At 44.5% G+C, this 27,425-nt stretch overlaps 1 protein-coding gene across 5 annotated transcripts; it reads right to left on the bottom strand.

Annotated features, from left to right (window-relative positions):
• THUMPD1 (THUMP domain 1 NAT10 acetyltransferase adaptor) lies at positions 1-27,068 on the bottom strand. 5 transcript variants are annotated; one of them, XM_085862311.1, is made up of 7 exons: positions 26,964-26,988; positions 16,348-16,727; positions 13,754-13,981; positions 10,851-11,052; positions 7,864-8,002; positions 7,664-7,773; positions 1-6,591 (listed from the first exon to the last, which is right to left on the bottom strand). In XM_085862311.1, the coding sequence occupies exons 2-7, from the start codon at positions 16,705-16,707 to the stop codon at positions 6,179-6,181; spliced, it is 1,452 nt and encodes a 483-aa protein (XP_085718437.1). In that variant the 5' UTR covers positions 16,708-16,727; positions 26,964-26,988; the 3' UTR covers positions 1-6,178. The 5 variants fall into 5 exon arrangements, with proteins under 5 accessions (XP_085718437.1, XP_085718441.1, XP_085718439.1 ...); XM_085862315.1 differs by lacking the exon at positions 16,348-16,727 and having other exon boundaries at positions 26,964-27,068; XM_085862313.1 differs by lacking the exons at positions 16,348-16,727; positions 26,964-26,988 and adding an exon at positions 26,238-26,345.
• Positions 27,069-27,425: the final 357 nt, after the last annotated feature.

Below are 27,425 nucleotides of genomic sequence, written 5' to 3'. Positions count from 1 at the left end.
TTTTAGTACATACATTTTTTTATTTTGAAAAAAATCGACATTAAAGACGTAGAAAATGAAATGGGAGGAACTTCAGATAGTTTAAATTCAGTAACCCCAACAGATCTGAATGATGGAGGATTTTTTTTAGGTTAATCTTGCACTGAAGGTCCCACAATGGTTTCTTCTTGATTTGGACTACCGTGACCCTGGACATTGAGAAACTCATGGGTGCCAACCTGGCATCTTTGAGCATTTTGAGAAAATGCCCGCTGTCATGGAAAACACATACATTTATTGCGTATTTTTGAAAGGTGAACATCTCTGGACCTACAAATTATGTAAACATATTCCAAGTGACCATTCATATGTTACTTGATATGGGCAATCCAATAGACAACTATCCAAGGTGATTTGAGAACTATAAGGGAATTCGACGTCGCCAGATATGCCTCCGCCCACATTATTACATAATTATTATACTTGTACAAGGTTGGTTTAAAACCCGGAACACAGATTCAAATATATTAAATAATACTGGCGACCAGACCATGTGTCCGATCAGGATGAAATTAAAAGTATACCTTCCCCATGACTATGAGATCATAATTGTGACGTTTCATGTCGATTGATAAAGCGGTTCAAGAGAAATAATTTTTGAAAGATTTTCGTTCAATCCAACATGGCTGCCAAACCATGTGACCCATTATTTATTCGTGAACATTCTGGTATCCCCAAGGCTTGGGGAACATGTGGGTGAAGTTTCCCCTCGATCTGTCAAGGATTTCGAAAAGTTTATTCTTTGAAACAATCATAGCTGCCAAACCATGTGACCTATGACATCATCGGTGGAGAACTTAGCATTCAGTTTCACCTCAATCTCATCACGAAATGAAAATTTCGTGTCAATCGGATAAGCGGTTGCAGAGAAAATAAAATTATCACGGACGAACGGACAAGCAACTCGAAAACATAATGCCTTCGGCGGCTTAGTCAGCATAAGTTAGCTTAGCTAGTCACTGGCGGCGGCATAAAAACTCAAGGTCAAGTGAAAAATTCAGTTTCTGCATAAAATATACTTTGGAAAGTATATTTTACTAGCTTAGCATTCATAAGAGAACTGTTCTTTTGTCTCTAATGTACCTGCATCCTTCATTCACAGAAAACAAAAAGCTTCCTCAAAAAGAACCAATGTCAGTTGCCATAGTAACATACTTAACCTCTGTAAGACAGTCCAAGCGACATTCACGATAAATTTGAACTAAATACAGCAATACATTTGCAAAGTGTATCCATTGTTCAAGTTATCTATTTGTGGTACTTCACTGGCATGCTTCATCGTGTTATGTTTGTTGGGGGGGGGGGGGGGTTGGGTGGATATTACTTGAGTCCATATAGAAATGTATTAAGTAGTATGGTCCGTGTTTGAGTAGCCAGAAATCTTGATGTAATAAGCAGAGAAACGTTAGCTTAAGAATTGTCTTGTTTAAATGTGCATCATATGGAGGGTGGTGCGTTCCAATAATCCATGAGGGTTTAAGGTTAAGATATCGTACGTGCAGCCTTCTGTAATCCTCGGGTGAGGCATGGACCTCGAGCCTTGGCAGAGCGAGGGGAGAAGCTTAGATTGCCTCACAAGTGGCGGGTTGATATGACTGGGATGAGAGGACGCGAGGGAGAGTTGGTTCGGCGCCGAGAAGAGAGTGGCGATCGTGTCAGAAAAACGGCAGGTGAGAATACATCAGAGAGGAAAGCTTTTACCTGCCTCCTCCTGTTCGTCGTCCTGCTTGCCTGCTCATGTCCCTGTTCGTCGTCCTGCCCATGTGCTCATCTCCTGTTCGTCTCCCCTGCCTTTGGACCGTCTTCGACGTCACCACTAGCAGAGCAAAGGCCCACCTGGTTCTCGTTCCCATCCCTGTCTGTGTTGGAGTCCAGTGTGTTGCACCTTAAGATTTTATTACTCTTGGATATGAAATCAATAAAAAAAAATTATTATATCCACTCCCACTTCTCCCTCCCCTCCACCCTCCCCTAAACCCACCTTCATCATCACTACCCCCTGGTTATTTGTTCAGGAATAAATCCCATTAAACGAGTTAAGAGCCTCGTGGGCTTCTTTGGTGGGGCAACTTAGAATAACAATTGTGCATTTTGTGAGGAAAGCACCAAATTTGGCACACTAGTAGCCTAACATATTATGAACAGATTTGGATATTGGGCCATCTCAAATTCAGCCACTGATGGCTGTGGCAGCCATTTTTCCACTGCCATCAAATTTTGAGATGGCCCAATTTCCAAATCGTTTCATAATATGTTAGGCTACGAGTGTGCCAAATTTGGTGCTTTCCTCACAAAATGCACAATTGTTATGCTATATTTAGCTAAGTTGCCCCACTACTTCGTTTCCCGCACGTGCGAACAGCCTCCTTTTGGGTTGAACGCAGTAAAAAAAAAGAGTTTTGTTTTATCACAGGATTAACACCTTCCGCTGCAACGTAGTCGATATTGTGATGGTTCTGTGAAACCATCACTCCCCAAGGCAATGGCACACAACATATAGCAGTTCCTGAGATCATGATTTCATTGGTATTCATTTTAGATAGCCCTTCCCATATGTGTCATGGGTTTATGGGTCAATATGTATGCATTGTGTGGGCTTTAGATTTTTCTGCCCCTGTTTTACCGATTTCGATTTTCTGCAAACACAACTCTCCCTCACGCGTGTTCGCCAAAGCCCAAAGCAACAGACAGTTATTAGCATACACATACCAAAACCATTCAAATCACACGCCATAACTCGATGGACATTTCACCCCAGCCTTCACCATATTTGAACCCCAATGCGACAACATTTCACACACCATCAAGACTCCTTCATTATAAATCGTCACACCATCGAACTACAATTCAAGCTCACTTACAATCGCCATTCACGCCACAACCACAACCAACAATCACAGCCACAACGACGACGACCGATCACATTGTAACCTCACCACGAAAGCTACCGCTGCCATCATCACCACTGACACAAACACCGTCTTTTGGGACCAACGGGGAACAAAGGAGTGGCCCGTACAATGGCAGACGATACTCAATTCGACGTCGTGTGGTTAGCCCCGAAGCTCGACTCAATTATGGCCTACATTGCATGTTCGGCGCATATTCACGGCCAAAGCGCACGACCAAATACCCATGCTAATCTCAGAGCTCAAGCGCGTGGGAGAGTTCAGAATGAATGGGGCCATTTTCACTGCCGGACTCTCGCATGGACGAGGCCGTGGTAATCGTCCGCGTACCAATGATGGTGCTGGAAAACACCTACTGCTCTATTTGATCCGGTTCCAAACTCTGCCCCTGCCAGGGGATTATAAAAGCACCATGCGTTCCGCACAGATTGGGGGGGGGGGAGGAGGGGGTTTGTTTGTTCTCATCAGAATCCTTGATTCTGTGCGTTCATGGTTGGCGAGTGGCAGACAGAGCTTGGCGGAGCGAGCAGAACGGAGTCCACAATGAGCAGAAGAGTCAGGTGGCAGACCTAGTGCAGTGTTGGAGATAGCAGTGCACATAAAGACCACCTTACACTTCAATAAGCCAATGTCCTCGTTTCATTATTCCCATCTCGTCCACTGTGGACACATAACAAGAGCATCAGCAATTACCCGGGCCCACTGATCCACTTCTGTCACAATTTCCTCTCTTGCCGATCATTTGCATCTCACCGCACCATCATCTTGCACCTCCCCTTGACCACACATGTTAGACAACCTCAGCATTCCTCCTCCTTCCTACTCGGTGACTGGGATTGCGCAGGCCTGTCGACCTCGCCTGGTAAATAAGAGGTCGCAAACGCCTCGTACTTTTTCTCATCTTTCTGTACTATTCTAATTTTCCTCGGGAATGTTTCTGATGGCGCCTGGCGTGTTAGTGCAAGATCATATTGCAGAAGTTTTTTGAAACGGGTTAGCTCTGCGCTGTCTTTCTTTTGTAAATAACTGCATTTATTTTTTCCGCACTTCACCCAGCTTTACTTTTCATTGTTGCACGTATTTTCTTTTGAAATAAATCCCTTGCTTATTGTGCCACATACCTTTCCTCGCCCTTGCTGGAAAAAAAGGCTCATTGCTTGTATTAAATATGTACCCAGTTTGTCGCGTCTTTTCCTCCATTGATTAAGCATAGTCCACATATAGTGTTAGCCAGGAAGGTCTACCCCATGACATTTGCTCTGTTAGCCTGGGCATACTCACTGTACCGCTCGGCAGTCATCCGAGTGTGCGCTGAGGGCACGAAACTCATTTGGTGCAGTCGTCCAAAGGTAAGGTAACCATGCAAAGTAGTGAGACCCTGCCAGGATTGGTGGTACTGATCGGCATTCGTGGTTGCCCAACAACCCACCAGGCCATGGAATTATCCCGGACTGGTGGCCTCAGGACTGGGTGTTCAGGAGGAACTCGAGTGCTTCCCCTCGTGGCGAACCTCGAACCCTGGGCCGTAACAATATTAACCGACCCGTTGATGTGCAAAGTGTACCCATTGTTCAAGTTGATCTATTTATTGTACTTCACTGGCATGCTTGACAGTATCATGTACTTAATGTATGTAGTTCGAGTATCATGTACTTAGTGGGCTTCGAGAAAAGTTCCTCAAGGGAGAGCATGTTACACACCATACTGAAGGTACTTGAAATGGTATGAGACTCACTGAAATGTGTTCAGTGTATTTGTAAAGGATTGGAACATTAATGTCAGATGTGTTCGGATTTTGTTGTTGACCTGGCATTGATGAATCTGTTTGACTGATTGTGGCTTTTGCCTCCATCTTTATACTGTTGTGACATTTGGACACAGCATTAATTTAACCAAAACTGGTGGTGACTGGTGTATATGTTTGGAAGAGAGACATAGTTTTGAAGCAGCTGTTGATTTGTCATCAGTCACTGACCTTGATTATTTACCTTGGCTTAAGTCCATAACCTTGACCTAGTTAACATGTTCATGAGAATGTCAAACATTGAGGACCATAAAGTCCAAATGAAGCCGTGAGTACAATTTCCAAACGTATAGCTATGGAAGGTGCAAATTTACAATGAATGTTGCTTAAACTTAGTCTTATTGAAGTCATGTAAACAAATATCCTGGACTCCTGGTGTTGGCTTAGTGGTTATGGTGGTGGCTTGGGATCCTAGGGTCCTGAGTTCAATCCCCGTTGGCTGCTGAATTAACACCCGGGGCTTCACTCAGCCTGTCATCCTTTCGAGGTCGGCAAAATGAGTACCAGTGTAGCAGCCAAAAAAGGCTGCACACGAAGGGAAGGGGTAATCGACGGATTGATAAAAATCTGGTATTGGTGTAGCGCAGGCATGACGGGCCGAATGGCCTCTTCCTGCACCTTAATTCCTTGTAAATCTGAAGAAGGATGACAAAGACGAACATAAAAGTTCTCTGATTGCTAAACTTGTCATAAGGTTTTGAATGTATATTTTATGCAAAATCTGTGCCTTTTTCACTTGACCTTGAGTTTTACTCAATGACCTTGGCTACGTGTTAATTAGATAGCCCATGGCAAATACGATACGAATGGACACTTGGATCAGTCTCAGATCATTTGTAATTTATCGGTCCAGAGATATTTAACTTTCTAAGATATGCATTTACTGTATATGGTTGCCATGGCAATGGGTAATTATTCAAAATGCCCAAAGATGCCAGGTTGGAACCCGTCAGTTTTTCAACGTACAGGGTCTACGGAGTACAAATCAATAAAAACAAAAAAACCAATGTGGGGCCTCCAGTACACAGTTCACCACCTTGGCTGCTGGACCAGCACTGAGATCGAGCCCACATGAAGCCACTGGATAATAAGCTGAACTGATCAATGTGCAGGGATACTGGTTTTGGGTCATTCTTTTTAATAACGAATGCACCAATGTGTTCCCCTCCAGTTCACGTCATCAGCGTACAAACTTCACTTTGCATGCCACCTCTACTTCTACCCCTTGACGCCATATCCTTTCTCTACAACTTCATCCCCAGTCATCTTCCTTTCCTTAATCTTGACTCGTCTCATTGGTATCGACCTCATCATCCAAGCCACTCGTTATGCCACACTTTTTTTTTTTTTTTTTTTTTTTTTTTTTTTTTTTTTTTTTTTTTTTTGTATACCTTGGTCGAGGCTCGTATGAGAGCTAACACACAACTCACAGCAAGTTGTGATGACTGGGGACACACTCACACTTGCCTTTTAACCTCTCTCCATCTTTCTCCACTTGACCCGTCTTGATCTCTCCTCTCGGCAAAGTTGCGCTCTCCCAGGCTGTTCCCAACACACAGTCATCAAGCTGACTTGACCCAGGCACATTTTTCTGTTTTTCACATTCACCATCACCAGTAGTAGTGGTAGTAGTAGTAGTAGTAGTAGTCGTCTCACGATTCGCCACTCGGCTCTGGGCTGCACCCTCCCGAGCAACCTCTTGCAGGTTGTACTTTCGCAGTCGGGTGTAATCTCGCACCACACTGAGGCAGCACACATTCTTGATCACTTCCACAACGATGGTTTGATCAGGAGAGGAGAGGTTCACCTTGTTGTCAGAGTTCATCGTCGTCACAATATCTGCAAATGAAAAGCCAGTTTTTATGAGACCTTCTAAAAAAAAAATTTTGGTTATATTACTAAATAAATCATCATGCACCAAACAGAGAATCGGTGCTTCCGCAGCAGTTTCTTGGTTTTGGTTACGAGCCTGGACGAATCACCATTCCAACACAGGATACTCGACTGAGTGTGGAGGAATATGGAATTTGTTCAAGGGCCTAATGATAACTCGTCTACTCTTCGCGAAGGGCACATTGGGATATTTAACGTTCACCAACTAATGCTGGCAGACCGGACACCCAGTTGAACGTTCGTCCGAGGGACGGCACACACTTCGATGAACCACCCTGCTTGTGAAACGCCAGGATAACAGTTTGTAGTTGACGCACTCGCACCTGCAGCAAGCCAACACATTCACTTTCTTCTGCCTCTTTCCAGCAGACTCACCTTACATTTTATTATTACTTCTTATTTTGTATGCAGCCTATGGCTGCTAATTGCATCATTGCTGGGAGAACGGCTGTGCCGCCGATGCAGTGCCCCTTATTTCCAGTTAGCTGGTACTCATTTTGCAAACCTTACGTTTAGAGGACATCATTAACAGCAACTACAAGTTCACAATAGCGAGTTGAGAGACGCCGCGATGCGTTTGCAGTTCGGAAACCAAATGGTGCTGTACAGTGTCAACATGCGACCTTCTCCTCATGTCCCCGGTGTTGGTGGTCGGGTAGGGGGAAGGGTACGGGGGTGGGGTGATTGTGGCTTGCAGACTTGTGAATGAATACTGGAGGTCGATGGGTTGCGAATTAAGAATCGGTATACTGTACATTTGCCAATTTGCAAATATGTGGAACTCGTGAATACTGGAGGATTTTACTGTGCAGGTACGTACGTATGCACACAAACATGTACACACACACCAGGCATTTTAAAGGCCATTTTCCCTGCGAGACCAGGGGTTAGCCTACTGTACAGGTATGGATAGCAACAAATCACAAGGAAATGATGTTAGCAAGGACAAGGCCCCAGACTTGATTTACTTCTAATTGTTCATTCATTTTGCCCCAAAACCTCAAATGTACAAGAGTACCAGCCAGCGTTTGGATGACCTCGTCTCGTTTAAGGAGCTGGTGGTTGCGGGCCTTGAACACCACTTGAAAGGTGCTCTGCCGAGGGGCTCCAAAGTACGGCTCCAAGAACCTGTCGCAACAATCGCGATGGACATAAAGTTCCACACACACGCAAAAAAAGTTCAACAAGACAATGGAATGATCATTTTCTCACTCTCACCGTTCCGCCAGTTGAGCTAGATCGGTACAGTAAGCCTTGCACGACGCTCCCACAGGAATCAGGCGTAGAACGTTTCGACCTCGTGCACACCTTTTTTCTGCCACATCCTTAAGAACCTCCCAGGCCAAGAGTGCCGGGTCTGAGGACACGAAGGTAGTTATCAAACTCGCCACCACTCCAACAACCAACACACTTCTCGTGGAACGTGGTCCCACGCACAACATGAAGCACATGGGTGAAACTGCAGAACTTTTGAAAACAGGAAAGCACCGAGCAAAACAATTCCTCACTTGGGTGGTCCGGGGGGTCAAAAATGACGTCAAAATATGCATTTTGGGGATGATCCTGTCCAAATTGTAACAAAAAAAACAACTATGTAAATGAAAACCATAGGAGCAGTGTTGGTTGGCAGCAAGTGCCCCAAAAGCAGTAGGGGAAAGAGAGTGGCATCTTCATGTGGGAGAATTGTGTATTCAGCCTGTGGGTCACCCAGATAGCTCAGATGGAAGAGCACTGGTACGGTTTTCCAGAGCGCCTGGGTTTGACTCGTGGTCTGGCCATGCGATTTTTCCTTCATATACTGTTGTGGCCAAAAATGATAGCACCCTTGCACTTTTTTCAAGTAATGCACAATTTCTTCCTGGAAATTGTTGAAATTAAAAAATCTTTTGGAACCCACATATGTATTTGTTTGGTTTGCAGTGGAACAACACAAAAAAAAAAGGGTGAAAAAAAAAAACATGACTAAATGTTAGTGCATTCCACACAGGAATCCTAAAATAGCCCAGACAATATGATTGGCACCTTTTAGAAGGAGTGAGAAATAATTTATTTTCAAGCAGGTGATTCTCCTTTACTTTGGAATTGAACTCACCTGTGGTGAGTTGCAGGTGCCTGCAATATAAAAAAACTCATTCAACCAGTTTGAAGAGAGAAAAGGAGTCATTCTCCTGTTTTGTGTCACTGTGTGTACCATAATGAGTATGGAGAAAAGAAAGAAAACCAGAAAATTGTCTGAGAAGGTCAGACAAAAGATTGTAGCCAAGCATGGACAATCTCAAGGCTACAATTCCATCCCAGAGACCTTGATGTTCCTGTGTCTACCATACACAATGTTATCAAGAAAGTTTAACGCCCATGGCACCGCAGCCAACTTCCCTGGACGTGGCTGCAAGAGAAAATTTGATCGAAGATTGCAGCGAACGATTGTTCGAATGGTGGTTAAAGCACCTCGATGAACTGCCAAACAGATTCAAGCTAACCTTCAGACACAAGGTACGACAGTTTCAACTCACACCATCCATCGCCAACTCAATGAAAGGGGGTTCTATGGTAGGAGACTCAGGAGGACCCCACAACTGAGAGAGAGACATAGGAAAGTTTGCCAAAATAGACCTGAACAAGCCAAAATCCTTCTGGGAGAATGTCCTATGGACAGATGAGACCAAATTAGAGCTTTTTGGTAAAGCACATCATCTCTATGTTTACAGGAAAAAAAAAAATGAAGCCTTCAAAGAAAGAAAATGTTTTGGGGTTGCTGTGCTTCCTATGGCACTGGGTGCCTTGAGTGTGTGCACGGCATCATGAAATCAGGAGATTACCAAGGAGGCATTTTGGAGCACAATGTTCAACCCAGTGTCAGAAAGTTGGGTCTCCGTCGAAGGTCATGAGTCGTACAGCAGGGCAATGACCCCAAACACACTTCAAAAAGCACACAGGAATGGTTCAAGACAAAACGCTGGACTGTTCTGAAGTGGCCAGCAATGGGTCCTGATCTAAATCCCATCGAACACCTGTTGGGAAATCTGAAAACAGCAGTTGGGAGAAGGCATCCTTCAAATCCTAAAGAACTGGAGCAGTTTGCACAAGAAGAGTGGGTCAAACTACCAGTAGAGAGGTGTAGGAAGCTCATTCATCGATATAGGAAGTGCTTGACTACAGGTATTTTGTCCAAAGGTCGAGGGTGTCAAAAATTTTCTCATTGCCATTTATTTGTATTTTCTGAATTAAATATATATATATATATATATACATACATACATACATATTTCTGAATCAAAAACAAAGGTTCTGTAATATTAACGGTGAAATAAAGAAATGTGGAAATCAAATACTTTTGTCAATTTCAACTTATGTTTAGGTGTGTGTGTGTGTGTGTGTGTGTGTGTGTGTGTATATGTGTGTGTGTGTGTGTGTGTGTGTGTGTGTGTGTGTGTGTGTGTGTGTGTGTGTGTGTGTGTGTGTGTGTGTGTGTGTGTGTGTGTGTGTGTGTGTGTGTGTGTGTGTGTACGCATTTATGTCTGGCTTCCTTCTTGGGACCAAGGTGTAGTAATTTGTCTTTATTTTGATTTTCGAGTAAATTGTGAGTTATTTGAAGAAAGTGCAAGGGTGCTAATATTTTTGGCCACGACTGTATATATAATCTTTAATTCCTGTTCATTTGTAGTGTATTTATTTATTTATCTGACCGTTTTCATGTCCGTCTATCTTTTGTCCCAGGATTCTCCGTTTTCCTCGTTCCGTGCCTTCTTATCATGAACTGTTATTGGTGTGGTGATCGACCATTGCAGATTTAGCACGCGAGAAACCATTTTGGCACGGCTTCGACAGAAAATCCACAGGGGAGGTTAAAATTGGAAAAGTTCTCAACAAAGAGAACAACGGAATGAACAAGTCAAACCACCTCCTCCAGCAGGGGTCAGTAAAAACACACACACACACACACACACACACACACACACACACACACACACACACACACACACACACACACACACACACACACACACACACACGCACACACACACACACACACACACACACACACACACACACACGAGAAAGTTGCAAGTCGTAATCAACAAATAAGTTTTTTAAATATTGATTTTAATTGCATTTATAACACTCCAGTCCCTGTGCCTGCCACACTTTTGTCATTCCCACTCCTCCCCCACCAACCTATTCCCACTCCTCCCCTGTCAACCAACCTATAGAGTGCGTACGAATAAAGACCACGTTGTTTGCTCCACTCTCCATGATTTGGAAACGTGGCGATGTCGCAGATCCCTCGTTTGCTTTGCCCTCTTCTGGTTGTTTTCCCTTCAGTTTTTCAACCTCCTCTTTCACGGCCATCTCCATGTCGTCCAATTCTTCACCGGCCCTCGGTGATCGAGCCAGAGCCGGTTCTCCCTGATGAATAAAAAATAAGCGCATAATCAAATTTCAAATTATGTGTTCCTTTGCTTTCACATTCATATGGATTGATCACACGGAGTCGATGCATGTGAAGTACACACCCAAAACAAATGAGTTCGCCAAGTCCAATCGGAATGAAGAAAGAAGATAGGATGAGGTGACTATGAGAAATAAGTTTCAAAATCCCATAAAGTCATAAAAACACTTACAAAAGTAATTTGGCACATCATTTTGGCCCATCTCACCGTCATCACCAAATTCTTGTACTCCCACCTCCTACAGGTACAGGATTCAAAATTCGTTAAATAATACAGTACACCGGAGGGCTCGTGACCCAAAGGTGCAAAAAAAAAATGATCCCCTTAACTACGCACCTATGAGCTCACTTCCAATTATCAGCAAGGTCATGGGATCCATCATCGCAGTTGATATGAAATCCTTCCTTTTCTCGAACAACCTCATCTCAGATAGCCAATTTTGTTTCCGACCAGGTCACTCTACCATGGACATGCTGATTCAACTCACCCAACAATGGATGGAGGCCCTCAATGTCAGATGTGAGATCAGGGCCGTCTCTCTGGACATATCTCGTGACTTTGATGCAGTCTGGCATCCTGCCTTGCTCTCCAAACTGTCTGCCCGTGCAACCAAGGCCAACTCCTGTCATGGCTTACTGACTTGCTGTACTCCTGTAGTCAACATGTGGCACTCAACGTAATCCTTTCATCTCCTCTCCCTGTCACGGCAGTGTTCTCTGCCCAGTCCAATTCCTGACATTCATCAATGATCTTTCCGACTCTTGAAAATCATCTTTATCTATTTGCTGATGACTCCACCAGCTGTCGTGACATCGCTCATTCTTCAGACAGGCAGGCTGTATGTAGCCTCTACCCTTTAAGACCTTTAATAAAAACAAACAAACAAAATCACAAGCTGGAACAACAATTCAAATATGTCTTTCAATCTTGACTCTCTATCTCTCGACATCTCCATCTCCATCTCCATCTGGTCTTTCTGGTCTTGCACCCTCTGCCCTTTCCATGCTTCGTCCCTCCCAGGTTTCTGCAGGGCTCATACGGTCAACCATCAACCCCTTCTGGTGAAAATACCTAAATCCAGGATCACTGCTCACCTTCACTCACTTGTCTCTCTCTGTATTCCCACCTGTGGAATCAACTTTCACATCCTCTTCAAACTCATCCTTCCCTCCAGGTCTTCAAGACAGCTGCTCACCACCATCTCAGATCATCTCCAATACAAAAAACAAGAGCTTTTCTACCCTCGTTAACCCCACGCAAATTCTTCCTCAATCAAATTTTCCAATTTTCCCTCCTTTGAGTTTCCTCCTGTGTCCATCTTGCGCACCCCATGCATCCTCCATGTCCATCTTGTCAACCCCATGCATGCGTGTTTTGCATCCTGCTTTTGTCTGCTACGTCCCGATCCTTTCATTTTACCAGCACTTCCACAAACCTCGACTATGTATACAAAAAAACACGATCCTAGCCTGCTCAAAGACTTGTGCAAACCTGAATTTCTGCGCAAGCGTCTCGTGCAGCATGGGAATTGGTTATGTGCAGGGTTTTTCTTTTTTTGTACACGAGTACATGATCGAGGATCGTGGAATAACTACAGCAGAATGGAATGGAATTAAATAGAAAGTGGGAAACACCAACAGCAGCAGACAAGTGAGAGAGATCAAGGGGAGATGGAGAATGAAACAAGGGGGTAAACAAGCCGCACACAAGCTGAATGAAACACAGCAATGATAGGAGGGGGGGAAGTGGGTATGAAACAGAAAAGGAACTCATCAACCTACGACGAACAAACAAAAACTCCGGCTACTCCGAACGGAAAGTTACAGGATCTTGGGCCAGCGAACCACCAGGAATTTTGAATCCCTGGAGGTGGCGCTCTTTACAAATAAGTTGGTGATGGTACCAGTACACACACACACACACACACACACACACACACACACACACACACACACACACACACACACACACACACACACACACACACACACACACACACACACACACACACACGGCATACTCATTTTCCAAAAGATACTGTGGAGTCTAACATCCACAACGTGCATGCAGACAAGACAGCCAGCGCTGTGTCTATTCAAAGGAGCAGAGGTGCTGAAGCTCTAAAGTTTCAGCACCACTTTCATGACATCAGAATAGCAGTTTTTAGTTGTTCAACTCCATCAAGAATAAAAGGCCATGTTAGTACCGGATGTCATAATCCAAAATATCCTGCTGCCCCCAAAAGGGAGCCAATCCGGAATGGAACAAGGGACCTTTTGAGCTGCGGTCAATCACTGCTCCACAGGCTTGTACTCCCACCTACAAAGCATCTCCAACTGATTATTACTTCCGCCGCTGAAGCTGGACGGAGGTGATGTTTTCACCCCTGTTTGTCTGCGAGTAGGATAGTTCAAAAAGTTATGGATGGATTTGGATGGAACGTGACAAGGACTAATTGATTTGATTTTGGTGAAGATCTGGATCTCGATCCGATCTATCACCGGGATACAAAACATAAACGGTTCAGCCTGGCAGAGGTATGCGCTCTACCGAGTGCCGCTCAAGTTATGAGACTGTATTTCAATGCAATCTGTCATCACAACAACCCACTTGGTATTAGCTTATTAATTTTACCCACAAGCAATCAGTATTATTACCTCTTGGCCAAAAATCTTTTCAGCATAGTCAGTGAGCACGTCCAGAGCTTCAACTGCGCATTTCCGTTCCATGTTATTGCACGTCACCAAAAATCCCTCCATTCCTACGGCGAGCAGTCTTCCTTGACACGTGCGCTTGGTCGCCGCACCAGCATGATACCAGCTCTTCTTCCTCTTCTTCCCATGGACCACACCAGTCTCAGCTTTTCCATTGCTCGTCATTGGTTGCTATAAAAGTAAAAGTGGACACAGAAATGAAGACAAGACCTACACAGGATATACAGTGTGCATAACCAAACCAAATAGCAGACTTTCATATGATTGCAATGAAAGGGAAGAGAATTAAGAGCTCCTTCGCCTGATTATTCACCAATGATGAAATAATGTTCTTCCACACTACATTCAAGATGCAATGCCCCCCTCCAGAACCTTCATTCACCAGGCTTTCTCAGCCACTGCCGACGAGGCTAATCCAAGGGATGTCTTCAATTAGGTCACACTCTATATATCTATTCACCACCACTTCCAAGAACAAACTCCAAATACGATATCAGAAGTCCTCAAAATAAACTTCCGTGATGACATCAGTGCGGCTGCCATACAAACACATGCTCCTATTTCAGATTGCCAGTCGAGATATATACAGCTCATGCGGGGTTGTGAAACGTGTGCAGATCTGTGCACAATTAGGGGTGTACAAGTACGGTGTTGAAAATGAAGACTCGGTTGGGTTAGTCCAACATTTTATAATCTTGATAATATTGTTTGTCATCAAATGCGATGTGTATCTGCGATATGTAGCATATAACGCCACGCGGTGATGGTGGCGTGGCACCCTCTGTGGCAGCAGAGGGTATTACAAATCAGCGGTGGAGACTCTACACATAGTTGCCAACATCGAAAAGATCTGTGGTGTGAGGGAGTAAAGCGACCGAGGAGGAGAGGACCTGGGAGGGGGTTGATCCCCACTCATCCTCCCCACACCCCCCCCACCCCCACTTTCTCTGAAATGGTAGGGAAATGTCATAATTTTAACCTTAAATTTGTGCATTCCAAGACACTATTTTATGCACAATTAAAGCAGAACAATCACGTTTTCCTGACGATTTTACACCTGAAGCCTGACTCGAACCTCGTCACAACATGAAAATCTGTCAAAAACTTCGAAGAGACGTATTATTTTGTGAAAGCAGAAGTTTTTGCTCTTGTTGGGCAATAAAAAAAAAAAAAAAGAGTCGGCTGTTCAAGTATAAAAACAGCGGTAGACCACCACCAAAAGCAGTAGTGCTGGCAACTACGCTGTACACGTGGCATATCCCAAGGGCTTTACTGGCCCACCACCAGAGAGTACAGCAGTACTGTCCCATAGAGAGTGGGTGTTTCATACGAGTACCAGCCTGGGATTCCCTGCCTCTTGCACCGAAGCGCATCACGTTCATTCCTCAGCTTCTATTGCAATGCAGCATACAAAATATACTTTATCCATGTACAAAAACCACGGAAGGATGGACGAACTGCAAGTCTACCTCCATAAACATGTCATTAAAAAAAAAACAAATAAATTTTTTTTTCAAAATGTAAAAGGATGTTGGCATGACACGCCAAAAATAATGTAAACAAGGTAGGGATGGTCACGAGAGATTATCATGTGAAACCATCCCGACATCTTTCTTTCAATTTTGGTGAAGATCCGGATAATATCATTTTTTTTAACAGAGATTCTTCACCGTTGAGAGATAGGGCCAAAAATATAGCACGATATCTCAAAAAAAGTTGTGGATGGATTTGGATGAAACTTGGTGGGTGATTTCGGTAGGCGACAAGAACGAGCAAATTTTGCTTCATGTCCGGATTCGGATCCAGCCTATCAGTAGGATACAAAATGTAAACTGTTCAGCCTGGCGGAGGGATGCGCTCTACCGGGTGCCGTTCTAGTTCATTGCTGCTTTCTGAGTGTAATTATCAATATCAGTGATGGCTTCACCGATCCTTATCTCAAGTTCATCGACACATGTGGGATGCGTCTTATAAACGTGGCTCTTCAAAAATTCCCAGAGGAAGAAATCCCTCGAGGTCAAATCTGGGGATCGGGGTGGCCATGAAACATTACCAAACCGAGAGATTATCTTTCCCCTAAACTGCTGCCTTGGAAATTGCACAGCGATTCTTGCAGTATGGCACGTTGTTACATCTTGTTGAAACCATGCGTCTGCGAACACGATATTTCTACGACGCAATTCAGGAATGAGGAAGTTCTGTAAAATATGCTGGTACGTTCAGGAGTTTACTGTCACAGTCACTTTGTTCTCTTCGAAGAAGCATGGCCGGATAATGCATCCTGCAGCTGTAGCACATCACACCGTGACTTTCACAGGGAACAAGGAACAGCCCCCTTCGATGCAACTCTTTGGGATCTTCCTCAGCCTAGACCCTCCAAGTTCTGTATGTTTACACCACGAGTAAGATCAAAATGGGCTTCGTATGTCATTAACAAGCAGCTTATGAAATCGCCATCCTCTTCACATCTGTCAGGTAACCGCCGACAAAAAATTCTGGCACTTTCCCAAATCAGCATTGCCAAATTTCTGAACAACCTGGATTTTGTATGGCCATTGGTGAAGATCTTCGTGGATTATACGTCCAAGACTTCTTGGGCTAACAACATTTTCTGCTGAAAGGCGTCGCATCGACTTCTTTGGAGTTCGGGCAATTGCTGCAGCTACGGCAGCGATGGTCTCTTGCGTCCTCACTGTACGACGTCTCACGTGCTTAGATGGATGAACACTACCATCTTCATAAAATTTTCTGACGAAGGAGAGAATGGTGTTACGACAAGGGGCATTTCTGCATGGGAATTCCCTCCTGAATGCTCGCTGAGTTGCAACAATAGAGCCTAACTTAATATAGAGTTCAACAATTTTAATCCGCTTTGCCACGTCGTAATGCTCCATCATTCAAATCTTCAGGGCTTCACCTGTAACGCACAAAAATTAATAATTAATTATGGACATTTATTTAAAAAATATATATATATATTACAAATGTCATAAATAAATGCCACAACATGTAGAATATCATTATATTACAGTCATGGCCAAAGATACTGGCACAACAATATTCTTCTTTCAAAATAACTGTCTGTCTCTGTCTCTGGTCTTCAGTTATCCTTCCCTTCCTCCCGCCTATGGTTCACTGAAGCTTGTGGCGAAGCAGTTGTCCTGAAACAACTTGCCTTTGCCTCATGGAAAGCAAACCCAAATGAGAGTAATCTCAGTTCCTTCCATAAAGCTCAGAACAAGTGTGTATCTACCCTCAGGAGAGCAGGAAAACAACATGTTTCGAATCTCAAGTCTGAACTCTCAAACCTCTCTCCCTCCTCCAAATCCTGGTGGCATCCAATCAAATCTGTTTCTGGTGGATGCTCCCCCTCCATCCCCTCCATCCCCTCCATTCTCTCCCTTACCTCAAATGGCCGCACTGCCGACACTGCACATGAAAAGGCTGAATACCAAAACTCTGTGTTTGCATCTAAATCTTGTGTCCGAAACCCATCGCTTTCTAAACCCACCTTCCCCAATCGCACCCAACTGTCCCTGGACTCTGTGTCATTTTCTTCTGACAATGTGGAGAGCTTGCTGTCAAACCTCGACGCAGATTCTACAACCGGTCCAGGCGGCATCAGTCCACGTGTCCTAAAAAACTGCTCTGCTGCTCTTGCTTACCCTCTCTCTGTCCTATTCACCCTCTCACTTGCTCAAGGTCATCTGCCATCTGCTTGGAAATCTGCTAACATCACTGCCCTGCATAAAAAAGGTGCAAAAACAGATGCCTGCAACTACAGACCAATCAGCCTTCTCTCAAACATCAGCAAGGTTATGGAATCCATCATCGCTTCTGACATTAATTTCCTTCCTCTTCTCCAATGGCTTGATTTCCGATCATCAATTTGGTTTCAGACCAGGTCACTCTACTCTGGATATACTGCTTCTGCTCTTCCAACAATGGATGGAGGTCCTCAATGCCAGAAATGAAATCATAGCCATATCGTGTGCTTTTGACACGGTCTGGCACCCTGCCCTACTCACCAAACTCTCTTCCGATGGTACTCAAGGCCATCTCCACTCATGGCTCACAGACTTCCTCTCCCGTCTCAGCCAACGTGTGGCCCTAAATGGAGTTCTTTCATCCCCTCTTCCTGTGCAGGCTGGAGTTTCCCAAGGTAGCGTTCTGGGCACTGTTATTTTCCTGGTTTTCATCAATGATCTCTCCGACTCTCTGGAAAATCCTTTTTATCTCTTTGCTGAAGACTCCACCCTCTGTCGTACCATCTGTCATCCCTCAGACCAGCAAGCAGCAGCTTCTCTGCTCACTGCAGATCCGGATAAAATCACAAACTGGTCAAACACGTGGAACGTGTCTTTCAATCCGGACACATGTCACTCACTCACTATTTCTCTCCAAAAGGACCGTTTAGAACCCCCCCCCCCCCACCTCCAATCTACTCTCACCAATCCTTTGGAAGAAGTCCTTTCATTCAAGCTTCTGGGTCTCACAATCTGCCATGATCATTCTTGGGAAAGCCACATTTCCAAACTGGCCTCCAAAGCAGTCGCCGACTGGGAATCCTCCATCGTGCAAAGTCCTTCCTCGGCCTACCTGAGCTCCTGACCACATACAAAGTTTTCATCCGCAGCCTGATGGAGTACTGCTCTCCCCTCTGGGCTGGTGCTCCCACCTCTCACCTTTCTCGGCTTCATGCTGTGGAAACCAAGGTATTTAGGATCATTGGTATCTCTTGTGATGAGGCTGAGTCTTTCTGCCTCACTCTCTCACCACAGGCAGGTCGGAAGTCTTTCTGTCTTCTACAATCTCCTCTCCAGTCTCAGCCCCCAGCCCCCAATCTGTCTGTGATATTTCTCCACCATATATCTGCAGGGCGCTCAAGGTCCGCCAGCAACACCCTTCTGGTAAAACTACCAAAATCATGAATCACTGCTCACCTTCACTCTTTCATTCCTCTTTTTTCCCGCCCTTGGAATAAACTCCCACACTATCTTCAATCCCATTCTTCCCTCCAGGCCTTCAAAACAGCCGTTCACCACCACCTCTTATCTTCCCCCATCCAAACCCTCGATCTTTTCTACCCCCGTTAATCCACCCCAAACCCACCTCCTTCAAACTCCCTGCTTTCCTTCCTGGAATCCCTGTAGTGTTCATCTTGTATACCCTGTGTTCCCCACCCCATCCCTCTCCCTTCCACAGATCTCCTAATGTCTCTGTTTCCCCACTGTTTTGTCCTGTCCTCTCCTGCCCCTTGTCTCATGCACCCCCCCCCCCTTTGCTGTGCGCTGTGCTCTCATTCGAGCCTCGTCAATGCATACAAAAAAAACCCCCCTTGCACTTCTTTCAAGTGATGCATCATTTCTTCCAGAAAATTGTTGAAACTAAAAGATCTTTTGGTATCCACAAAAGTATTTATTTGGTTTACATTGGAACAAAACAAAAAAAAGCTAAAAAAAACCCCAAAAACTTACTAAATCTCACCTTATTCCAAACAGAAATCCTAAAATGGCCCGGACAATATTAGTGGCACCTTTTAGAAGTTGTGAAATAATGAGATTTCAAGCAGGTGATTCTCCTTTACTTTGGAATTGAACTCACCTGTGGTGAGTTGCAGGTGCCTGCAATATAAAATCACTCATTCAACTAGTTTGAATCGATAAAAGGAGTCATTCTGCTGTGTTGTGTCACTATGTGCACCACAATGAATGTGGAGAAAGGAAAGAAACCAGAGAATCGTCAGAGGAGGTCAGACACAAGAATGTAGCCAAGCATGTACAATCTCAAGGGTACAAGTCCATCTCCAGAGACCTTGACGTTGCCGTGTCCACTGTACACAATGTTATCAAGAAAGTTTAACGCCCACGGCACTGTAGCCAACCTCCCTGGACGTGGCCAAAAGAGAAAATTTGATCGAAGATTGCAGCGAAGGATTGTTCGAATGGTGAAGAAAGCACCTCGATGAACTGTCAAACAGATTCAAGCTGACCTTCAGACACAAGGTACGACAGTTTCAACTTGTACCATCCGTTACCAACTCAATGAAAGGGGGTTCTATGGCAGGAGACCCAGGAGGACCCCACTGCTGAGAGAGAGACAGAAGAAAGCCCGACTCGAGTTTGCTAAAACACACCTGAACAAGACAAAATCCTTCTGGGAGAATGTCCTGTGGACAAATGAGACCAAGTTAGAGCTTTTTGGTAAAGCACATCATCTCTGTTTACAGACAACAAAATGAAGCCTTCAAATAAAAGAACACCTTCCGTACAGTCAAATATGGAGGAGGTTGTGATGTTTTGCGGTTGCTTTGCTGCCTTTGGCACTGGGTGCCTTGAATGTGTGCACGGCATCATGAAATCAGGAGATTACCAAGGAGGCATTTTGGAGTGAAATGTTCAACCCAGTGTCAGAAAGCTGGGTCTCCATCGAAGGTCATGGGTCTTGTAGCAGGACAATGACCCCAAACACACTTCAAAAAGCACCCAGGAATGGTTCAAGACAAAACGCTGGACTGTTCTGAAGTGTCCAGCAATGAGTCCTGATCTAAATCCCATTGAACACCTTTGAGGAGATCTGAAAACAGCAGTTGGGAGAAGGCATCCTTAAAATCTGGGAGAACTGGAGCAGTTTGTACAAGAAGAAAGGATCACACTACCAGTAGAGAGGCGGAAGAAGCTCATTCCTGGTTACAGGAAGTGCATGAGTGCAGTTATTTTGTCCAAAGATTGTGATACCAGAAATTTAAGTCGAGGGTGTTAATAATTTTATCAATGGCATGATTTAAAAGGATATATTAAGTTCTGAATCAAAAACAAAAGTTCTGTAATATTAACAGTGAAATAAAGAATTTTGAAGACAAAATACTTTCGTCAATTACAACTTATTTTTGGAGAAAATAGTGTTATTTGAAAGAAAAAAAAAGTGCAAGGATGCAAATATTTTTGGCCACGACTGTATGTACATGTGCAGCACTATGTACGGTTGTGTCCAAGCCAGCCGTACACAGGAAGTGCACCACCGCCCACACATTTTGTACCACGTATAATTATCGCACTTGCTATCTCACAAACTGTCTGGCTGAATTCTGGCAATTGGTATATTAGAACACTTGATAAATAGGAAGCAGTTATCACAAAGGTTACTAAAACGTTTGAGTGCACAGGATGTAATACTATGCCATTAACCACATTTCCGTGTGATTGTCATGTGCTGCCAAGGCTCCACCCCAACAATATTGAATGGCAGGTGTGGGCCCACCCACTCGTTTGCGTTCATATTCCGATGCAGAGATACAGTTTTGCTTACTTTTCATGGAATCCTTTCAAGTTAAAAACATTTTTTTTTGTCTCGCGTAGCGAACGCTGCTCTAAGAATGCTCGGCATTGTTGTTCTTCTTCTTATTATTCTTATTCTTCTTCTTGTGAAGACAAAACCTTTATTTTCGGACTCGGCTCTTTTATATACATCATCTGGATCTCCTTAAATATTAAGCACTTGTACACATCCTCGCATTGACGGTGCCTTTTGAGAGCGTCTATCATGAACTTTTAAATATATTCGGACATTTGCTTTAATGTTTCGAAAAGTTCACGTTACTATTTAAAGATGATTCCATTTAATGTATTGTAAATTCGTAAATACATTATTTATTTCGGAAATACACTATATTTCGTAAATACGTAAATACACTACGACGGGTCTCGCTATTGGCTTAATCAAGGCACGTGACGAAATATCGGAAGTTGTTTTTTATTTGTTTTTGTTTAAGCCGACAAAACCTTTAGGACGCTGCTCTTGGACACATTTATCCTTGTTCTCGTCATGGACCTTCCCACTATAAAATATAGTCGATTTATGTTTAAACCAAGCGCTTCCATCATATTATTTAAACTCCTGGCATTGGTACGGAATATGTTTAACTTTTCCCTTCCTAAAATTCTATTTTCCTGCCTGGCCTTAGTAATCACAATTACATTGTCCGTTTCTTCCTTAATAGCTTCCCCGCCCTCCGCTCACCTAAAAAAGCCTGAATTTCTTCAATTCCCAACCTTGCTGCCCCCTTACTATTTAACATATGGCCATCATTCTGGAAACACTCCCTTTGTCCCAGAAATGATTCCCACTGCTTCCTAAATGTAAAACCTTCCTCCCTACACCATCTTCCAGCCATTGGTTGACATCTATCACTCTGCTCATAATGTCTATATCATTTCCTAATCTTGGGAGAATCCCAGAAAATATCACTTTACAGCCCTTGCTCACTACTGCTGTATTGCTCACTATTGATGCAGCCTCACCAGTGTCTGCATGCACTTCCTACACTCGCTGCACTCTCATCACTGCCAAAATCCTCAGCAACCTCACTCCACAACCGCAACCGCAACCGACTATCATCGACAAATTTCTCACATTATGCTCCTTGCTGCAAATTATCTATCCGTTCCTTCAACCTAGTAATAACTATCCTCAAGTGGGCCATTTCCTCACACTTCCAACAACAGTGAGTACCATCTGCTTCCGCTATTATTGATGTGGCCCACATTGAGCATCTATCACATTTTATGTACCACTCTTCCTTTTTCCTTCACACTCTATTTACACCCTTTTTCACCAATATATTCCCAAGGCCCCAACCCATTTAAACACTTGCCTTAAATGCTAAATTTAACACGAGGCCTCCCCCTGCTACTTTCAATAAAAACTCATACAAATACCCACGAAAATTGTTACGAACACAACTACCTTTATAAATACAAAATCCACAACCCCAGACACAAATCAACACACAAAAACCACTCATCTTGATCTGGCATAGGAGCTCACACAGCTATGTGCAATTAACTGGAAGTGATGTTTGCTCCCCCCCCCCCCAAAAAAAGCAAACCACATGCAAATTCACAAAGTTAATTTGCACGAGCATCCAGCTAAACACATTCGGAGGCCATTTGTCCCATGAAAGCCTGTGCTATTATTACTGACTTATGGTTGTTTGTCGGTACTCTACCGTCCTTAAATGCTTAGTGTCAAGCAAGGAAGCAGCACACAAGTTTCTTCTACCACAATATTAATCTCTCACGAGCACCTTCTACCAAATTCCATTACCCCACCAGTCCCTGAAGTACTGTGCTGTGGCCACACCCTTCCTTGGAATATGCATGTATACTGCTTCGGGAATGCCTGGATGAGAAACAGCACTCGAGGAACCCACGTGCCGCGTCTTTGGTGATCTCTTAGAGAAGGGAACCATTGCCAAACTCGCCAACGACCTCCATTGTGGTGGTAGCGCATTGGATGAGCTTCTTTAAAACTGGCCTTGTGTAAATGTCGACACCACCTCTCTGCTCTGAAGACAGTTATTTCCGAAGAGCACCACCATCTTGGACCGGATCTGGTCTAGTGGTACTATCCAATCCACTCCACACTGCGTGGCTACGCTCTCCACTTGCTCAGCTCCTGAGAAGGTCTGGGGAATGAGATAATTTACTGGGGCACTAGTGTTATCCCTGGCTGCTCGACACTGCTATTCTCCATGCATGATGCCATGGCTGGGTGCCAAACACTGGATAGAGTTGTGTTGACTGTTGAGTTACGTGCTACTTTCTGCAAAGCCCCAGCTGCTCTTACTTCGACCGATACAATTGTCCTTCCTTGTCCTGGTGATCAGCTGTGGATTATAACACATGGTTCAGTCAAAAAAACAGTATTGGATCGACTTTGTACATCACACGTAATGGAAGACCTCACCTCGTGGGTTTCTTTAGCACGAAGTTACGCGACGCCAACCTCCCTGGTTCCCGTGTGAAGTGGAGGCCCTTTCCATTACCGCTTCAGTACTTGTCCTGCTCGTATTTCCACATTCCTTTCCACTGTTAGAAAGTATCAGGCAACTGTACGGCACCTCGCAGGATCCGTCAATGCCCCATTGGCTTTTGCGAGCCACAATGCCCCAGACTGCACTGACACAAGTCAAGTCTGTACCTTCATAAGGCACGAGGAGGAGGCCGTAGTCATGTGCGAATCAGCCCAGGAAGTCATTTCCGGCCATGCGAAGCTGCCCTTCACCAACAGAGCTGCTTGGTCAGCAGTTCAGGCAGAATGCTCAGACTAAAGGCAGGCTCATGCTTCAGGGGACCTGGTTCAGAGCACCTGCCCATCAAATAAAGCTACCAACATCAAGGATGTCAAACGATACCTCCAGTTCACTTCAGTTTCCATGATTGGTAGTAGGCCATTGTGACAAGCCCCTGTCCCTGGCAAGTAAGTGCATCTTACTAAGTCAGGTGCTCAATGGCCTACTAACAGCACTACACATTCAGCTGAATCACCCAAGTCTGCATCAACTTCGTTCCATGATTCACCGCTATTTTAACGATTTTGACATGGACAGAGCAGTTGATCTGGTGCCACCAGTGTGCTGCCTTGCAAAACACACCGCACACCATCATCAAGCATGATTGATGAGCATGACGTCAGAAGCGAGCAGAGTGGGCAGAAGCCCGCCTTCCCAGGTTTCGTATGAGCAGGCCACGCTCCGGAGGCGGAGGATATAGGCATGATCGAGAGGAAGGTTGGCTTGCGTACTTTTGGAAAGAGGAAGGCTGGCACATTTTGAGAGGCATCGGACTCAGTTGGCTTGTCCTGCTACGAGAGTAGTGCCATTTTGTGCATGTATGTATGTATGTGCTGGTGAAAGCTCCTCGATTCCAAGTCCCAAAACGTCCAGCTCTGGGCCAAGCTAAGTACAGGAGTGGTTGAAAGGGCTTTCTTTTTATTTTGTTTCCCCATTGTCTGTATTTGAGTCTGTGTGAGAGACTGTAGGATTTATTGACTATTATTATCATTACCTTGTGAATTATTGTCCTTTGTAAATATTTGTTTATGCTCATTAAATGTGTTCATTTTAACAAACTGTATTCGTGTATTTGTAGTGGGGTTCGAGGATAAACCCAATGTGCATCCATTTCATTCTTTGTGCTCCACCGCCCGTTTGCCATTGCGCCCCATGCCCTTCGAGCACGTGTTGAAATCTCCGAGGATCAACGTATCCGCCTCCTATTAATAAGAAATCGCTCGGCCGTCCGGGGGCTGTCGGTGTAAACCGCCCCTTTCCACAACTTGGGTCAGGGGGTTAACCTGGGCCGACCACCTCCACGACAATACAATCCAATTACCACCTTTGTTCCACAAACCATCCCCATAGTGAGATATCCAAGACACCCATGCAGGCTGTCGGGCCCAACATGGCAGTAGAAATCAGCGATTTGGTCTACCTGCACTCTGACCGCAAATCACACACAAGGAACCGCTGCCTCGTATCTGCTATCGATGGACCCTGGTGCAACATATGCAAGTTTGTGGGGTCCCAATTAAGGAATGAAGCTTACAGAGTCAAAAAAAAAACATCAGAATGCTACGAAGTCCCCAACTACTAGAAAGAAAGAAAAAATTGGCCTCCACTCCCTCACAATCGGCTACACGGCAGTTCACTGCACACAGAGGACGTTTTCCCCAACCAGCATCATCAAGACTACCAGACCCTCCACACATCCCAGTGAGACAACCACACCTGCCGACGCTGCTGAATCATTCTCAGTCCCCATCAGCCAAGTACCAGATCACGCGTCCGATACATCTCAGAGCTTGACGCCTGTCGATGAGATCATTCCCAATCCGTTGAGGTCATCCGTGACACCGGTGAGAATAATCGACCAGTGTTCCCAAGCTGCTGTACACCAAGACGCTCCAGCCATCTGTGCTACCAATCCAAACACGTCAAGGATTACATTTTGGATGTTTAGGATTATATTGTGGGCACAAAACTTGCCGAGACACCATCATGGGGCAGAATATACCTGACTAGTTTGTACATATGCCTGGTAATGGCTTCAAATCCAAGGATCCTGAGTTGAAATCCTGCTCAGCTGTTGAATAAATACCAGGTGGGGTTGACTCTGCCCGTCTTCCTTCCGAGGTCGGCAAAATGAGTGCCAGCTTGCTGGTATACTGTGTCGGAGTGGCGACCCGTCCAGGATTGTGCCCAATAGCCCAGGAAACTGCTTTGGCAGCACCAATGCTCTGCAGAGTATGGTACCGATGGATGGATAGTTGGTACATGATATCCGTGACCTCCCACTTAAGTAAGTGATCGTTACCTTTGTTTAAATGTTTGCACGCAGCCCAAATTTCAGTAACCAGTTACTCTCACCTGTTCTCTTCATGTATAACACCGGGAATTCCATTGAATGCCTGAAAAACCTAAATTAAAGGACCAAGAGAGGACAGAAGTGGTCATGCCAGTAGATGTGTGGAACCCTTGGGTCGGAGGGGGTACTGGGTTCCCGTGCAGGGAGTCTATCGGGGAACAGGCATGGTTTTGCCTCATTCGACATGGTCGTTACTGGTGTGAATAAAGTTGCTTTCTCACCTCGGTAAAGAGTGGTGTTTCTTCATTGGTACTGAATTTGGAGATTCCCTTGAACCAAAATGGCATTCAAGCCGTTGGTACGAGCCAGCCAGTGAGGCAGGATTCGAACCGCCAACCTCCCAGACACAGGGCGGACAAATCGAATCATGACGTCACAGAGGATGATAAAATTTTAACTCACGGTGTGCTGTAATCATACTAAAGCCTCAAAAATGAGTTACAATACCCCGCACTCTTTTGTATTACCAGTGCGTGCCCGTACATGCGTAGCCGTGCGTGCAAAAAAAATATATATATATAAAAAAAAATTCAAACCGCGTTTATTGTCACGTCAATTGTGACGTCATAGCACCGTGTCCTGTCATTGGTTTAGTAAATAAATGGCCATAACTTGGGAACCACTCGTCCGATTAATATCAAACCTTGAAAAGGCACATCCGCGGGCCCCAGCAATATACCTGGCAAGTTTCAATTTGATCGGACCAGTGGTTGTCCAGAAACAGCGGTCGCAGACACACACAGACTGCTGGAATAGTATTACTATCAACGAAAACAACAAACTGTTACTTTCTAACCGATGCGCTCGTTTTAATAACACGAACGAGTACGACTTGACTTGATAGCACCAGCGGGAAACAATTGTAACAATGAACTTGACGAAATAAAAACGTCACAGCATCAAGTGAAGCAACAAAGGAATCGTCAGATTGCGCCGAGAAGCCTCACCGTTCACCGAAGATCAAGAACAGACAAACGACGCGTCCTCTTCCGCCCCTCACGTTCTTTACATCAATTTGTATGACCGTAAAATGGAATTGGTAAAACAATTGAAGTATGTAGCATAAAACAATTCACGCTGTATATTATATATTCCATTCGTGTTCGTTTAACATTTTTGTGGAAGTATTAAAACTTACGAACAGGAAGCAAGAGAACAGCGTTCTCAGTGCATACACCGCCACAAAAGTTTTGAGTATTTATTACGTCAATTGAAAATGCGGCACTGCATCGAGTCCGTCGCCGCAAAACCTTTTTTTATCGGACAGATGACTGTTTAGCATGATTTTTGTCTTGCCGTTGCAATTTTAATTTCTCAGTTTTTTTTAGGCCGAAATCGATCGTGATTGGTGAAGGAACGCCGCCATGTTGGGAAACCACGCAAGTGCTCACCGGAAGTTGATCGGCTGC

This window comes from Eptatretus burgeri, chromosome 17 (genome assembly GCF_056783735.1).
Source record: "Eptatretus burgeri isolate ZD-2024b chromosome 17, Ebu_testis_v1, whole genome shotgun sequence".
In the NCBI taxonomy this organism is placed as follows: domain Eukaryota; kingdom Metazoa; phylum Chordata; class Myxini; order Myxiniformes; family Myxinidae; genus Eptatretus; species Eptatretus burgeri.
This window is presented reverse-complemented; position numbering and strand designations above follow the sequence as displayed.

Excerpts from the sequence above, each read along its gene's own strand:
- THUMPD1 (XM_085862311.1), bottom strand. The coding sequence starts at position 16,707 with ATGATGGAGCATTACGACGTGGCAAAGCGGATTAAAATTGTTGAACTC. Across the intron at positions 11,053-13,753 it reads AAAAGATTTTTGGCCAAGAG|GGAGAACCGGCTCTGGCTCG; the intron begins GTAATAATACTG and ends TTTATTCATCAG. Across the intron at positions 7,774-7,863 it reads CTAGCTCAACTGGCGGAACG|GTTCTTGGAGCCGTACTTTG; the intron begins GTGAGAGTGAGA and ends TTGTTGCGACAG.